Raw genomic sequence first — 15,876 nt, forward strand, 5'->3', positions numbered from 1 at the left:
GGTTTTCTGGACTGACGGTTGGTGTGTACTGGTCGCCAGGAAGGATGTGGATGTGGGGTTGATGCTGAGACCTCCCGTCGCTTTGTGATTCTGGGTCCCTTCTAGTGTGGGTGCTGAGGCGCCTACGCAGCTGGTCCAGGTGCCTTCTCCAGACCCGGCCGTCCTCCAGTCTGACCCGATACGACCTTGGTCCGGTGATGGCCACGATCTCACCCGGGATCCACAGGGGGTTACCAGCGAAGTTCCTCGTGAATACTGGCTCCTGTAAGATAAAATGTCTAACCCCCGATGTGGAAGCAAGGGGAGAGTCAGGGCAGTACTGTGGATGAAGTCTGTCCAATACAGTCCTCAGACGCCTGCCCATCAGGAGCTCAGCTGGGGACTTGTTGGTGACTGAACATGGCGTTGAATGCTGGCTCATCAGGAAACGCGAGAGTTTGTGGTGCCAGTCATCCTTACTGAACCTAGCCAGGGCTTCTTTAGTGGTCCTGACGGCCCTTTCAGCCAATCCGTTACTGGCAGGATGAAATGGAGCTGTGAAAATGTGGCGGATACCCAGGTTGGCAGCGAAACGGCTGAACTCGGTTGATGCGAACTGCGGGCCATTGTCGGAGACAATGGAGTCGGGTAGCCCGTGTGTAACAAACAGGCGTGTTAATACGTTGGTGATTGCTTGTGTGGTGGTCGTGGATAGCTGTGCAACGTCAATCCATTTAGAATAGGCGTCCACGACCACTAGGAACATCTTCCCATGCAAGGGGCTGGCCAGGTCGATGTGAATTCTGGACCACGGAGCGCTGGCGCTCTCCCATTTAGTAGGGGTGGCAATAGGAGGAGCAGGACGGGATTCGTGGCAAATGTTGCAGGAACTTACCCATCTGACAACGTCCTCGTCGAGGCCTGGCCACCATACGTAGCTGCGTGCTAATGCCTTCATTCTCACGATGCCAGGGTGTCCCTCGTGCAGCGCCTCCAGGACTCGGGTACGCAGTAAGGTCGGGATGACCACTCGAGTGCCCCACAGTAGACAGCCCTGCAAACTGGACAGTTCCTGCATGCGGGTCTTGAAAGGTGAGAATTTGTTTTCAACATTGCCACCCGGCCACCCCCTCCTCACCCAGTCAAGCACCTGGGCGAGCGTTTTGTCTGCCTTGGTTTTAGCAGCAATGTCAAGGCCAGTGATGGGGAGGTCCAATTGTGTTACCTCGAAAATAGCGTGGACAGGAGCAGGGTCTTCAGCCGGGGCGGGCAAGGGACAGCGGCTGAGAGCGTCAGCGTGGGACAATGTTTTACCTGGCTGGTGTATTAGTCTGTAGGAGTAGGCTGCTAGGAAGAGGGTCCATCTCGTCATCCTAGGGGAAAGGACTTGAGGGGTCTGTTTGTCCCCAGCTAGTAGACCGAGGAGGGGCTTGTGGTCTGTGACCAGCTCGAAAAAAATGGCCAAAAAGAAATTCGTGAAATTTTTTCACTGCTGCAACAGCTGCTAGAGCTTCCTTATCGATCTGGCTGTAATTACGCTCTGTTGCGGAGAGCGTTCTGGAGAAAAAGGCAATGGGAGCCTCGGCGCCATTGGGAAGCCTGTGGCTTAATACTGCCCCAATTCCAAAGGGGATGCGTCTGCTGCCAGCACCAAAGGAAGGTTGGGGTCGAATTGAATAAGTACCGCCTCTGACGTGAGAAGTGATTTCACGGCGTGTAAAGCATGGTCTTCTTTGTGCCCCCAGTGCCAAGGTGACTTTTTATCCAGTAATCTGTGTAGGGGTTCAGCTACTGATGCTTTATGGGGCAAGAAAGACGCGTAAAAGTTTAATAGCCCCAAGAAGGCCTGTAGTTCAGTTTTGGAGGTTGGAGTGGGTGCCTCGTGAATTGCCTTAACCTTGGACTCCAGGGGGTGAATGCCTGAGGCGTCAATTTTATAACCCAGAAAGTCCACCTGTCTAGTGGCAATGGCGCATTTTTCTTTTTCAATTTGAGGCCATGCTGTCTGAACCTCTCTAACACTGCTCGAACTCTCTGGAAGAGTTGGGGTCTGTCCCTGGCCGAGACCAAGATGTCGTCGAAGTAGGGTACTACTCCAGGGAGGCCCTGTAAAATCCGCTCCATGAGGGATTGAAAGATACCTGGGGCAACACTTACGCCAAATTGGAGACGCTTGCATCTGAAAGCACCCCTGTGAGTGACAATGGTCTGGAGTTCCGCTGTTTGGTTATCAACAGGGAACTGTTGATACGCTTGAGACATGTCCAATTTGGCAAAAATGCTGCCAGGTTCAAAAGTGTGTAATAAATGCTGAATGACGGGCACTGGGTAAGCGCTAACTTGTAGAAACTTATTGATTGTGGTCTTGTAGTCCGAGCAAATTCTCAGGCTACCGTCTTTTTTGAGGGGTGTGACAATGGGCGTCTCCCATTTGGCGAAATCTGTTGGCTCAATGAGCCCTTGTTTTAATAGTTTGTCCAATTCAGCATCTAGTTTTGGCCGAATAGCGAATGGGACCCTACGCGGTTTTAGCCTGATTGGGACTGCCTGGGGGTCGACTGAGAACGATATTGGGGTACCGTTATAACACCCCAGCTCATCGCTGAATACATCTGAGTAATCAGCGAATAAGGAGTCAGTGTCTGAGGTTGAGACAGCATGGACTCCTGTTAGCCCTAGGCCGAGATGGGGAAACCAATCGAGCCCCAATAAGGTAGGGAGATTGCCGTTAACTACCACTAGAGGTAGGTGACCTTTAAAAGCTTTAAAACTGACAAGGAACTTGCCTCTGCCGATTACAGGAATGGTCCTCCCCTGGTAGTCCTTCAGGCTAAACTGGCACTTCTGGAGCCGGCTAGTTGATAGGCTGGGTTGGAGCCTCTTGAGGGTGTTCCACGAGATAATTGAGAGCGCTGACCCTGTGTCAACCTCCATGCGGCACGGTTTACCTTCTAAGTAAATGGAGAGAGATTTTACTAACAGTGTGGCAAGTGTGTTTGGCACGGTGATGTGTGCGACAGTTCAATACTTGCCTCTGCGGCCCCGAGTGTGAGACAGGGGGTGCCTTTGTGTTGAGCTTTGAGGGGCTTGGCAGACTCTCGCGATGTGCCCCTTTTATGGCAGTTATTGCAGGTGGCTCCTTTAAACTTGCAGGTGGCCCTCAGATGAGATCCACCACAGGCTAGGCACAGGGTGATGTGCTTGGGTGGACCGATGTTTTCTTGTTTGGCTCCTACCTGCCGTCTGTCGTTGGAGGCGGTGGACGTCGTTTTCATCACTCAGGGCTTCCTCTGCTACCACCTCCTCGGAGTGGACTGGGATTGATGTCAGCTTGGCAGTCGGGCCATGGATTTCGGTGGCTGAGTGCGCTGCCAATTCTGCTGCTAAGGCCTCCTCGACTACTTGTGCGAGATTGAGGTCTTTTTTCGCGAGGAGGCGCCTTTGAAGGTGTAGGTCCTTGACCCCACAGACTAGTTGATCGAGGAGCATGTCCTCCAGGTAGGTTCCAAACCCACAATGCAATGCTGCTGTTCTGAGAGCGGCCATATACTTATTAATGGTTTCCTTGTCCGCTTGCTTCCTCATACGGAAGGTGAATCTCCTGGCAATCTGTGAGGGCCTGGGAGAATAGTGGTTAGTGAGGATTTCAAGTAATTCTGACCAAGGGACGTTTTTCAACTCACGTGGAGCCACGAGGGCTGTGGCAGTATCGAAGAGCGATGGCTCCACAGTAGATCAGAAATACGATTTTTTCCGATGTTCTCCAGCATCAGCAAGCCCAATTGCATCGATATAATGGTTAAAGCGGTTCTTGTATGATTCCCACTTCTCCTCATCCGGTTTGAACGCTGGGAAGACTGGATTGGAGTTCATGGTGATGGGGCCGGTAGAACAACCTGTGGAAAAATCTCTCTGGGGCAGCAGAAAAATGTTCTAGTGCCTGTGGCAGGCAAGTGATTTCAGCTCTGGAGAGGCTTTTCGCAATCCTCTCTCTCTCTCTGGGTTAGCCACGTTTGGCCATCAGCCGTTGGTGGCGTTTAAATTCGCGCCTGTGTGGCGTCAGTGACTTGACTATAGCACCGTGCTGTGCCTTTTAGGTTTGAAATTCAAATGACAGCCGTTTGAATTTCGCGCCTAAACAATGAGCGGCTGCGGCTGCAGCGCTTCACTTTCCCTGTAGCTGGGCTAACAAGCGGCTACAGACGCTTCTAACTTTTCGTTCTGACCGCTCTCTCTGGCTGCGGATCAGTGTTCGCTTCTATTGCTTGCTGGCCGCTTTCTCTGTCAGCGGACCAGCGTTTGCTCTTTTTGTTTGCTCTTTTTGCTTGCTGACCGCTCTCTCTGGCTGCAGATCAGCGTTGCTCTTATCGCCGGCCGATCGCTCTCTCTGACTGCGGATCGGCGGCTAGTGACTCAGCGGTTGCATGGTGCTTCTGGTAGCCATCCCATCCTCATCGCCAGTGTTAAGTTTGGGAAAAGAGAGGCTGAACCAGAGCATGAGTGCAACAATACTTTATTATAACAATAAAGGGCTGACCGTGCTTGCCATGCCTGGAACTGGCTCGCAGCGATCAGCGACTGGTTGGACCCCGCAGCCTGCTTTTATAGCTGGCTGCTGGGGAGAACCAACCAATGGGTAAAGGGGAGAACGCCCCCGCAAAGTGAATGGACCTGAGTGAGAACTCCTAGAGTCCTCAGGACATAACACTTCTACTGGACAAGCAGTGTGGGTTCCAGTGCATTGTGTTTGTCCATATCATATCATGGCATGGCATCAGGGCCTTCACAACCTGATTCTGGATTTCAATCTTCATCTGAACACAGAAGTCCGGCTTCCAAGGTTGAAGTACCCACAACCCATCACTTGGGGCCAGGTTAAATCTACCACATATCAAGCTCAACAACTACTGCAACAGGCCTCATTACCTCAGACTCCTGAAAATCTTGTTGCTGCTGTTTTTGCTATTATTACTGCTAATTCTGTTACAATTTTACTTTGTATTTTCTTGTTTATGATTAATGGTGTTTCTGCTCAAAATGACACTTCTGTGGTTTGTCTTAACCCTAATTTGTGGGTTTATCATGCCCAATACATGTTTAGGACTCATGGCACAAATATTACTTTATACTATGAGCCCCCAATGGCATTTGGTCAAATTTCTTTTACCCCTAACTTGATCATGTCTTCTACATTTATTGTCTCACAATTACAATCTATTTCACACTCCTGGCTATTTTCTAAACCCCCTATGCAATTGAATTCTGTCCATTGGCGTTACTTGAAAGTTAGTCAATTTACAAGGGGTCTGTGTTTCTGTTGTCACACTAAACATACTTGGCTTTATAATTGGTCTGATTATGATGCTGCTCAGCACATATAAAAAAAAACTAGGGAATTATAGTTATTGTTCTAACTACTGTTGGTTATCAGGTACCTTTAATTCTTCTTTGTATGGACAATATAGTTCCTGATATGTATCCTGACAATTTTCCTATTTTTAATGCCTCTGAGCTTGTCAATTTACAATCATACATTCAAAATAATATCCATGCTCAGTACTCACTTTTGAGTGGCTAACCAATTGGCTCCCTGATTGGTCTTGGCTCAGACAGTTTTTCTTTTATGCTATAATTATTATTGTTGTACTAATTGTAACCTGTTGTTTTATTCAATGTATTCTAAATTTATTTGCATTGTTTTGTCCTGCTTTCCTCTCTCTTAATCCTCTACAATTGAGATACATTCATAAATCTTTGAATCCTCCATTTAAAATAAAAAAACGAGGATATGTAGAGTTGTAATTGCAGGAAGGTCATTATCTTGATGGCAAACCTCAGATAATGAAGGTTCCAAAAACAAATACAACTCAGGCAAACAAAATCACTAATGCAAAGAAGGATTAGAGAGAGGAAGTATACATGTGTTAGACTTTAACTAGAAATAATTAGTTGTATTACTATGCTAAACAGTAACGAAAGTTGAGCAATAACCAAAGTTAACCAATGTTAGAGGATTACTAAAAATGTGTATAAATACAAGACTAGACTCCAATAAAGTGATCATGATTCATTTGATCATGATCAAACACCTCGACTGCCTCGTTATTACAACAAGGGGAGACTAAGAGGGTGAAGATTGAGAGATTGGGGGCTAAAAAGGTTAGATTCAACAAGGAAGGAAGGGAAAAAGTGAAGAGAAGTTATAAAGGCTCAAAACAAGATGTTAAAAACAGGTTTTTTTCAGAGACAAGGGGTAAAATATAATCTAAAAAGGATTCTGCAAAAGTACATAAGAATGTATTGCAGTATTTGTATTTGAAATAGAGTTAGAAAATTGGAATAACATATGTGTCAATAGAACATTGTAGGGAATGTGTAAAATGTCTAAGATTTAACTAATAGAGTTTAATTAATTAATTTGTTATGGAACATTGTTTTTACCATACTATAAGCTTATTATGTTTTTTATTTTAAAATGTTATGTAGAATGTACTAAGCAGAATCAGAATGGAAATTATGTATTATTTTAAGTGTTAAATTTGGGGGAAAGATAGAAAGGTGTCATACTTCAACCAGTGATTACAGGAAAAAGTTTGTATTAAAGAGAAAAGGTAAATAGATAATTGAAAAAGAACGGACAAAAGATACAAGTATAATGATTTAAATTGAGATTAAATAAATAAAATGGAATTAAGAGAGTGAAAAGAGGGGAGAAGACATATAGAAAATATAGAATGTTAAATAAGATATGAAATAGTATATAAGGTGAGCATGAATTTGATTTATGTCTATACAAAAAGTTGTAACCTGGGGTTAAGCTGCTTTCTAAAAAGAAGTTTTATGTCTTTATGTTATGTATTTTGTTTGTTTATGTTTGTTTATTGAGAATTAATAATGTTGGATAAGAACATATGAAACAGTAACAATATGAAATATAGTAATATGAAATAGACGAAAATATAAGTTTAATGAATAAAATTGAACAGAAGTAAAGGAAGAAACAAAGTTGGAAAAAGAGTAATAAGATATGAAGTTGAATATATAAGATTCATATTAAATTGTGTTTGTATGGAAATGTGATAATTTGGAATTATGTTGTATTTAAATAAGATGTTTTATTTGTTTTGTTAAGCAGTTCTTAGAAAATATTTTCTATGTTCTTATGTTTTATGTTTTGTTTGTGTATTGTCTTTGAAAATTAATAAAATTTGTTTTTTAAAAAAGTACTTCCTAACGGCAAGCTCCCCACCATTCCCCCCATTTTGTTTTAATATAGGCCTTAATTTGGGGGGAGGGGCTTAATTTCATTTCATGCCTATAAAACATGTTGGGACTTCCTATTGGGGGAGGCCGCATTGTTGGAGAAACAGGGTACTACAGTACCTGACGTAGATTTACATGCATTTATGTCTGTAGCAAAACTTACATTGGAATATGCAGTAAGACTTTGTTCATCTTAAGGCTCCAAATACAATGCATAATGCATTGTTTGTTTCAAATATCTTAACACATGCTTAGCAGCTTGCCAGTGCCTGTCAGTCATCTCAGTATTAAATCTGGCTAATTGGTTAACACTGTATGTTATATCTGGCCTTGACTAATTACTGAGATAAGATAAACTACCAATCAAAGACTGATAAATGTTCTTATCAAAAACAGGACTTTGAATATCACTATGGCTAAACTCCTGGCTTACCGGTGTTTTAGCCAGATTACAAAGTTCCATTTTAAAACTTTTTAGTAATTGGTTAATTTTATCTGCCTGTGAGATTTTGTATTCTCCCCTAGTTCTATCTATCTTTAAACCAAGATATTGTTTAATTTCTCTTAACTGTTTTATCTTAAATTTCTTCTCTAACAGTTATATTATTTTAGTAGCTTCTTGTTCAGTTTTGGTGATTAATGCTATGTCATAAGTAAACAATAGCAACAATGACACTACACCATCACTTTCCTTTTTAAACAAGCATGGATCATCCATGCCAGCTGCAAAACCTATCTTGGTTAATTCCTTAACTATACATTGGTTCCACTCATATCCTGATTGCTTCAATCCATAAAGACTCTTTTTCAATCTCCAGCAATCAGTTGTATTATCATTTTTAATACCTAAAGGTTTCTTCAAATGTATAGTGTGTTGCAACAGTGCATGCAGATATGCCGTCTCTACTTCTAAATGATTTACAATGTATTCCTCCTTAGGTGCCCACATTAATGCTGCTCTTAATGTAGTAGTCTTCATACTAGGTGTAAACACTTCATCGTAGTCATTGGACCTGTCTGATTGGACCCTTACTACTAACCTGGCTTTATGGGTATCAGTCCCATCTACACCTGTCTTTAGCTTATAAATCCATTTACACCCTAAGGCTTGCTCACCTGGTGGTAACCTGACATTTTCATATACCTCCAGTTTTTGTAAGGATTTCAGTTCCTTATCCATTGCTTCATGCCAAGCAGCCTGATCCTTAGCAGGATACAGTTTTAGTTCATTATAGTTATTTTGAACTGTATTCACCTGGCATAAAACACTAGCCTGATATCTATCAGGTGGTTGTGTTACTCAGGTTGAACATCTTGGCAATACAGGGCTAACTGGTGGACTCATTTGTTCCACCTGCTCCTGTTCTTCTACCTCCTCCTGTGCCTGTTCTACTTCCTCCTGTGCATGTTTTTCTTCTTTAATGGCTATTCCTGGTTTACTTAATTCATCTTTAGGGACTATTTGGGTGTCAATAATATCATTGCTGGATTTCTGTTCCAGTTTATCCCACCCAATATGTTCAAAATTTTTTGCACTAGTGTTACAATAAACATGAGCTATGCCTGGATCCCAAAATCTAAATGATCTATGGTTGGCTTTGTAACCTACAAAAAAATAATTTATTAGCCCTGTGTTGCCCTTTCATTCTTACTTGTGAGGGAATATGCACCCATGCTGGTGCTCCAAATGTGTGTAAATAACTTAAATTTGGTTTTCTGCCATGCCAATGAGTGAATGGCAATTCACCAGTTGTTGTGTTAAACACATTGTTTAACACATGGTTACTACACATTATGGCCTCACCCCACAGTGTTTCAGGCAAACCTGAATCAGATAACATAGCACAAGCCATGGCTTGTAACGTTTGCCCTCTTCATTCTAAAAATGAGTTATGTTGTGGTCTGTAAGGTACAGAACATTTATGCTTGACACCAGTCAATTTCAACATAGTTTGGAATATCTTGTTAACAAACTCATTCCCATTATCAGTAACTAAAGTAATTACTTTACTCCTCATTTTTCTCTCAGCAAAACTTCGCCAGTTAAAGAAATGTTGGAATGTTTCTGTTTTGTTTTTCATGAGATAGCAGAAACCGTACCATGAGTAATGGTCCATTATACTCAAAACATAGCAGGTACCTCCCAAACTAGGTTTCTTAGAACCAATTATGTCAGCAAAAACAACCTCTAAAGGTTCTTTGGTCTTAAACCCATTTAATCTGTTTGCTGGAGTAACCTTGCTTTTATCTTGGTTGCAGGCATTACAGTTTAAGTACTTGCTACAGGCTTTTAATTTTACTCCCTCTGACAATTCAACAGTTTGTTTCAATATTTTGAAATGAATGTGCCCCAGACATCTATGCAGTAAATGTATACATTCATTATGTGGCTTAACATTGTTATAAACTAAGTTAGCCATCTGCAACTGGTCATCATGTATCACATATAAATCATTCTCTAAATTAGCAGTAACACTTTTACCCTCTTTCTCTATTATACAGTTATCTCCCCTAAAAGTTACTACATAACCAATATTAACTAAAGCCCTTACTGATAACAAATTAAATTTCAGTTTAGGTACATATAACATAGGTAAATGCTCATTTATACATGAACAATATGCAGTACCTTCACCAGATGCTTTCATCTTCCATCCATTTGCCAATGGTACATGTTGCTTACTTGTGGACAAACCTCTCTCTATCTTTAGTAATGCATATCAACAACCCACAAATCATGGTTTACAGTTGAATTGCTAGACATAGCTAAACTAACATTCTTCTTAGCCTTCTGGTGATTACCAGTATTCTGTTGTTTTCCCTTCTTAAAGAATCTAGCTATATGTAGCCCCACAAGAAAAACATTTCCTAACAGTATAGGCAGTTGAACACAAATTCTCTTCTTGTGGTTGCTCCTTCCTTAGTTGGTACCTATCCAGTAGTTTTATTGCTTCTTCTAACAACTTTCCGATTATGTCAGTCAATGTCAGTTTATCTCTGGGCAGGACTTCCAATAAAGATATGTAATCATCATAATTTTTATCCAATGTGGAAAGAATGATGTAAACTTGATGCAGCCCTGAAAATATCAGTTCTTTTTCATATAGCTCTTGAAAAGTTCTTTTCATGAAGTTCAAATGAGCTAACATATCTCCACCTTTCAGAAGATGTGCTCTAAACAGTTTAAGATGTATATGTGCACCTACACTGTCATGAATATAAATCCTCTTCAAATTCTCCCAACACTTAGCAGCCTACTCTTCTCCATGAATATGGACTAGCTGCTGGTCACTCAGTGTTAGTCCCATTATACAAAGAGCTCGTTTGTTGTTCTGTTTAAAGTCAGCAAGCTTCTTGGCATCATCCTCATTTTCTGGATCCCAAGCATTTACATCCGGTGGATCTTGAATTCTTCTTACATCCATAACCCTTCTTACACAGAAGTAGACTGCACTTCATAGACCAGGAAACATAGTTTGTTCCATCCAACTGGGTTATCAGTGATAGACTTATTGAAGTGTCTTGTGCCATCTTTACCAGGACAGTAAACCACAATTAAACAGTAAACAGCTGTCTGTATACAGTACTGTGCATTCACACCAACTCTCAGTTATGTGAGCCTGGTATGGCCTGGACCCATAACCAGTGTTGAGGTAATTCCCCATTAGGAGAATGAGCGCACACAGGGAGACGTAGTGAGAGTGGTAAAGAATAACACACAACCAGCACACAGATACACTGTATAGTAAAATGTAGGTTTTTACTTCCAGTAAATGGTTAAGCAAAGTTCAAACAAGCAGTCCCAGTCATTAACAGTTAAAGCTGTCAGTTTTCAGTCCAGGGATAATCCAAATATCAAAGTCCAGAATCAAAAACAGTTCAGTAACAGACTTACATCAAATCCAACTATGATCAGCTATCATCATTCCTATCAGTAAATAGGAACGGCAACACTCTACAGAACAACAGAACAACCCTGGTTTCTGGCTCCATCTTATAGCTGTTTGAGGAACCATACCCAATCACCATTTTAGCATTCCCTTAAAGAGACAGTATTAAAATGTCTATCCTGCTTTATATATTTTCCAACCCAACTGTTAGGTGACTTACATTCCTAACAGGATTCTGACAACCAATCAGGTTACATTTCTTGCAACAGGAACAGGATGCAAGTTCAAAACCTAACAGAGTATAAATATATCTTATTCTCCACTCCATGCGGTCAGCTACCCAGAATCTGCTTCGCCATTAAACCATCTTTCCAATCAGCCTCCCTGTTTCCAGTGTTTTTTCCCCATATGGAACTGAACCCAAAAAGATATTTCTTCCAACAATGGTATGGTAATATATTTTTACATGACTTTGCAATGTCAATTTAATGAGTTCTTGATCACCAACAACACATGAAAATAATATTTCATTGTTTCTTTAAAAACCAAAAATCAGATTTGGAAAGTGATTATGTTCTAAATGGGATCATAATGGATTAAGGCATGGTCAATTCAGTAATTTAATACCTGGTTAAAAGCTGGATTCCAGACAATCACTTCTTCATCAATGAACGATTCTTTCCCTTTTGGAGCCTGTAAATCTATCTTTCCAACTCTGACTCTCTGAAAGGATCTGTTTGGAAAAGTGATGAAGTTGGTGATGTCGAATCCACCTGTTGCTTCTCCTTTCTTATTCAGGAACACTCTCTCCCCAGCTGAATTGTTAAAAGAAATTCCTTGAAGAAATGAATGGAGCTACTTGAAAGGGAATGAAAGAGAGAAGAAATTGAAAGGCTAATAGTAGAGAAAAGAACATCATGCCCAAGTTTAATATACTCATTGTTACTGTTACTATAACTATTATTAAATATGTATGCTTAGAAATTTAATAATTGATATTCCATGGAGTTATATATTTTCACTCTAATATAATTTGAAAATATTTTAAGGAAAAGTAAGACTGAATTTAAGCAGAATAAAAATTAGGCTTTGGGAATTATGTAACTTCCTTTAATTATGATTTGGGTTCCCTACTTAAACAATGAATTCAACCTAGCCCATATCTAATCATTCTCATTAATACAAAGCTATTTTAAAGTTTGAGGTCTGACTAATTTCCTTTAACCAATTTTTAGAATCTGAGACTCAAGCATTTTTTTGATAACTAAAAAAGCTAATGCAATCTTAAATTCTATTAACAGAAGGATACAATCAAGATCAAGTGAGGTATTAATACCACTCTATGAAGCCTTAGTAAGACCACACCTAGAGTACTGCATCCGGTTTTGTTCACCACATTATAGGAAAGATGTTGAGACTCTAGAAAAATTACAGAGAAGATCAACCAGGGTGATTGGGGACTGGAGGCTAAAACATACAATGAATGGTTGCAGGAACTGGGCCTGGCTAGTCTAGTGAAGAGAAGGACCAGGGGAGACATGATAGAGGTCTTCCAATATTTGAGGGGCTACCACAGGGAGGAAAGGGTCAAGCTATTTTCTAAAGTGCCTGTAGGCCAGACAAGGAATAATGGATGGAAACTGAACAAGGATAGATTTAACCTGGAAATAAGGAGAAACTTTCTGACAGTGAGAACAATCAACCAATGGAGCAGCTTGCCCTTGGAAGTTGTGGGAGTGCCATCACTTGAGATTTTCAAGAAAAGATTGGACTGCCATCTGTCAGAAATGGTGTAGGGTCTCCTCCCTGGGCAGGGTGTTGGACTAGATGACCTACAAGGTCCCTTCCAACTCTAATTATCTGTTAAATTTGATAGATGGATGTGAGGAAGAGATTATTAAAAACATAGGTTTGTTTGATACTATTGATGCCACATGTAAAAAGGACCATTTTTATTTTATTCCTGTAAAACTCTGATAGAGACAGAAAGCTTTACTTGTCACCCATGAAATTTCATGAGCCACAGAGAAAGTTCAAAGAGAATTGATTATTTTTGGAAGAGACAATTAAAAGTAATTTAAATTATCATTTTAACTATCTCTTATTGTGCAAGCTAGGATGATTTACTAAATAACTTCTGCCAACATCTAAACCAGGGATCTGCAATCTTAAACACCCAAAAAACCATTTGGACCTGTTTCCCACAGAAAAGAAAACACTGGGAGCCAATAATTTAACAACCAGTGGGCAAAGCCAACTCAATATCACTCACTCCCACCCAGTCACCTTCTGCTCTGGAATATGGAGTGAGTTTCTATCCCCTGCCATCACCCTTACATCTTCAAGCCAGGTGAGGAGTGATGGGGAGAGGAGGGGCCAACAGGGAGCTACAGCAGAGGGCTGAAAGATCCGCATGTGACTCCAGAGCCACAGGTTGCAGACCCCTGATCTAAACCATAATTTATACAATCACTTCTTGCTGATCAGTATAACAATATAACAGAATGATGAAAGAAATAATTTTTATGTGTCTATTTTAGACAGAACTGTATAACAGGGTAGAAAGACATTTTGGAGGTCTTTTAATCTAACCAAACACCCTGAGGAGACTCTATGCCATTTCAGACAAATAGCTACCTTTCTCTGGAAAAAAAAAAACCTACAATGTTGGAGCATCCACAACTTCTGCAGACAGCTTGTTCCATTAACAAATTGTTAATTGTTTCACCATCAGGAAATTCTTCCCCATTTCTACTTTGTTTCTCATACCTGTTCCCAAATACAGAAAATATTAAGATTTTCCAAAATGATAGGTATACTTCAAAATGCTCATTGAACTAAAATAAATGTACAATGAAGAGAGAATACCTGCCAAGACTGCAGTTGTGGAAGCTCAGGATTTTTACTCATCGTAGTTTTCTTTTTATTGAACATGTATAGAGCCTGCAAAGCATGAGCCACAGCATAAACAGCATTGTAGACACTGTAGCTTTGGGCTGTCATTTCCATTTCAAACACAGGTGCAGGAAGATCCTCCAACTTCATCTCCTCAGTGCATTTCCTACTGAGTATGTCTTCTAACTCTGGCTTTGGAAATGAACAATCAAAGGATTGTTCCCAGACATTTTGCCGAAACCCATCTCTGTAGTCTGAAAGAGGATTTATGGTCTGAAGAAATTCCCTGAAACCTACAACTTCTGTCGAATGAACACTGAAGGAAATAGCCCCATGGAACATCTTAAGATCTAGTGTGATTTGAATTCCTGATAATACAAAATCAATCTGTGCAGTCATGATCCACACCTTTCTAAGTAATGCAGTTTCCTTGCTTTCTGGGTCTACCATAAATGTGACAAATCTTAGCCATATAATTATCCAGGCTTCTCCATAGACCAGAAATGCTTTGGCTTTGCTATTCATCATATTAATGGAGACAAGTGAGATTGTTTGATAAAGTTGTGGGAAGTTTTCCATGGGAAGTTGTTGAGCAAGCCTTTCTATAAATGCTGAGCAGATTCCATTCTGTGAAAGTAAAGGCTGCATTTTTTGTAAAAAATTTTCTCCATTGTTATTATCAACAGAAAATATCCCAATCCATGTCCACCTGAAATGACGAAGCAGTTGGACAATCCCAATGTACTGATGGTCCTCTTTGGGGACCATGAAATAAAATGAAGAGAGCTTACTGGTCTGAAATTCCTCTTGGGCTAATGAGCCGTATGTCAGCTGAAAGAAAATCCAGTAGTATTCCATTGAGTCTTTAGATTTAATTTTCCTATTTTGGTTTGATATAAAATATATCCAAGGAACATTTTCCCCTAGCATTATTTTAAGAATATAGTAACAGTTTCTTAAACTAGAAGACTTCCAAGGTTCCTTCCAATTCTCTTATACTGAGGATGTTCTCATTGCATGAAAATATTTCAAAAACATGAATTGATTATTTTAATAGACACCATTCAAATCTTCCCTCGGGTATGGATTGATGCTTGATACTCATTTCCTGGAACTGGCATTGTTGTTTCAGAAAAGAATGCCAAAAATTAGACCTGAAGCCATGCATAACATCTTAACAGAAACCTAAGCTTAACCTTTGTTGCCCATTACTTATTCCATACTAAGAATAAGAATAAAAAATATCTTCTTAACCCCTCAGAACTTACTTGTGGAATCTTGAAGAATCCTAGAATTTCAGCTATATAAGATGATGTGATAAAATCCAATCCCCCAATGATGGCCATTACATTCTTCTGGCTATCACATTTGTAGTTTGGGACAAATTCCTGGGATTTGAAAAGCAGGTCTAAGGTGGTGCGATAGGTCATCTTTGGGTTGAGGTAACTGTCATAGATGTGGAACCCAAGAGTGATGTTAGGTAAGATTTGGGAGTCTTCATTGATCTCCTCCACAGCAAAAGCCAAGCCAAGGATGTGCTGGTAGAACTTCATTATTACACTGTAAATGATTTTAAAAACTGTTGCAAAGGAGGTTGACAATTCTCATAAGGTCGCATAATTTCTATATTAATAACTGACATTTCTATCTCCTATGAAAGTGGAAAAGTAATAGGTTTTCTAAAATGCTGAATAATTTGTTCAAAGTTCAATTTTGCCTTGTCTATAGTATTTGCACAATTTGCAAGAAATATCTGGTAAAAGAAATAAAAATAATGCATTTTTCATGGTGTCACATTTATTTTCTAACCTCCCCCCACCCCGAAGAAAAAGGAATATGAACAATTCAA

General features: G+C 40.5%; 1 protein-coding gene across 1 annotated transcript in view; it reads right to left on the reverse strand.

Annotated features, from left to right (window-relative positions):
• Positions 1-14,858, reverse strand: part of LOC113451224 (vomeronasal type-2 receptor 26-like) — a 30,976-nt gene extending 16,118 nt beyond the window's left edge. The window contains exons 1-2 of the mRNA XM_026722597.2: positions 14,001-14,858; positions 11,760-11,987 (exon numbers count right to left, since the gene is read on the reverse strand). Of these exons, the coding sequence (XP_026578382.2) occupies positions 11,760-11,987; positions 14,001-14,795 (1,023 nt within the window). The 5' untranslated portion in view covers positions 14,796-14,858. The remainder of the gene's footprint in view (positions 1-11,759; positions 11,988-14,000) is intronic.
• Positions 14,859-15,876: the final 1,018 nt, after the last annotated feature.

This window comes from Pseudonaja textilis, chromosome Z (genome assembly GCF_049901715.1).
Source record: "Pseudonaja textilis isolate UNSWEBS1 chromosome Z, rPseTex1.2, whole genome shotgun sequence".
In the NCBI taxonomy this organism is placed as follows: Eukaryota; Metazoa; Chordata; class Lepidosauria; order Squamata; family Elapidae; genus Pseudonaja; species Pseudonaja textilis.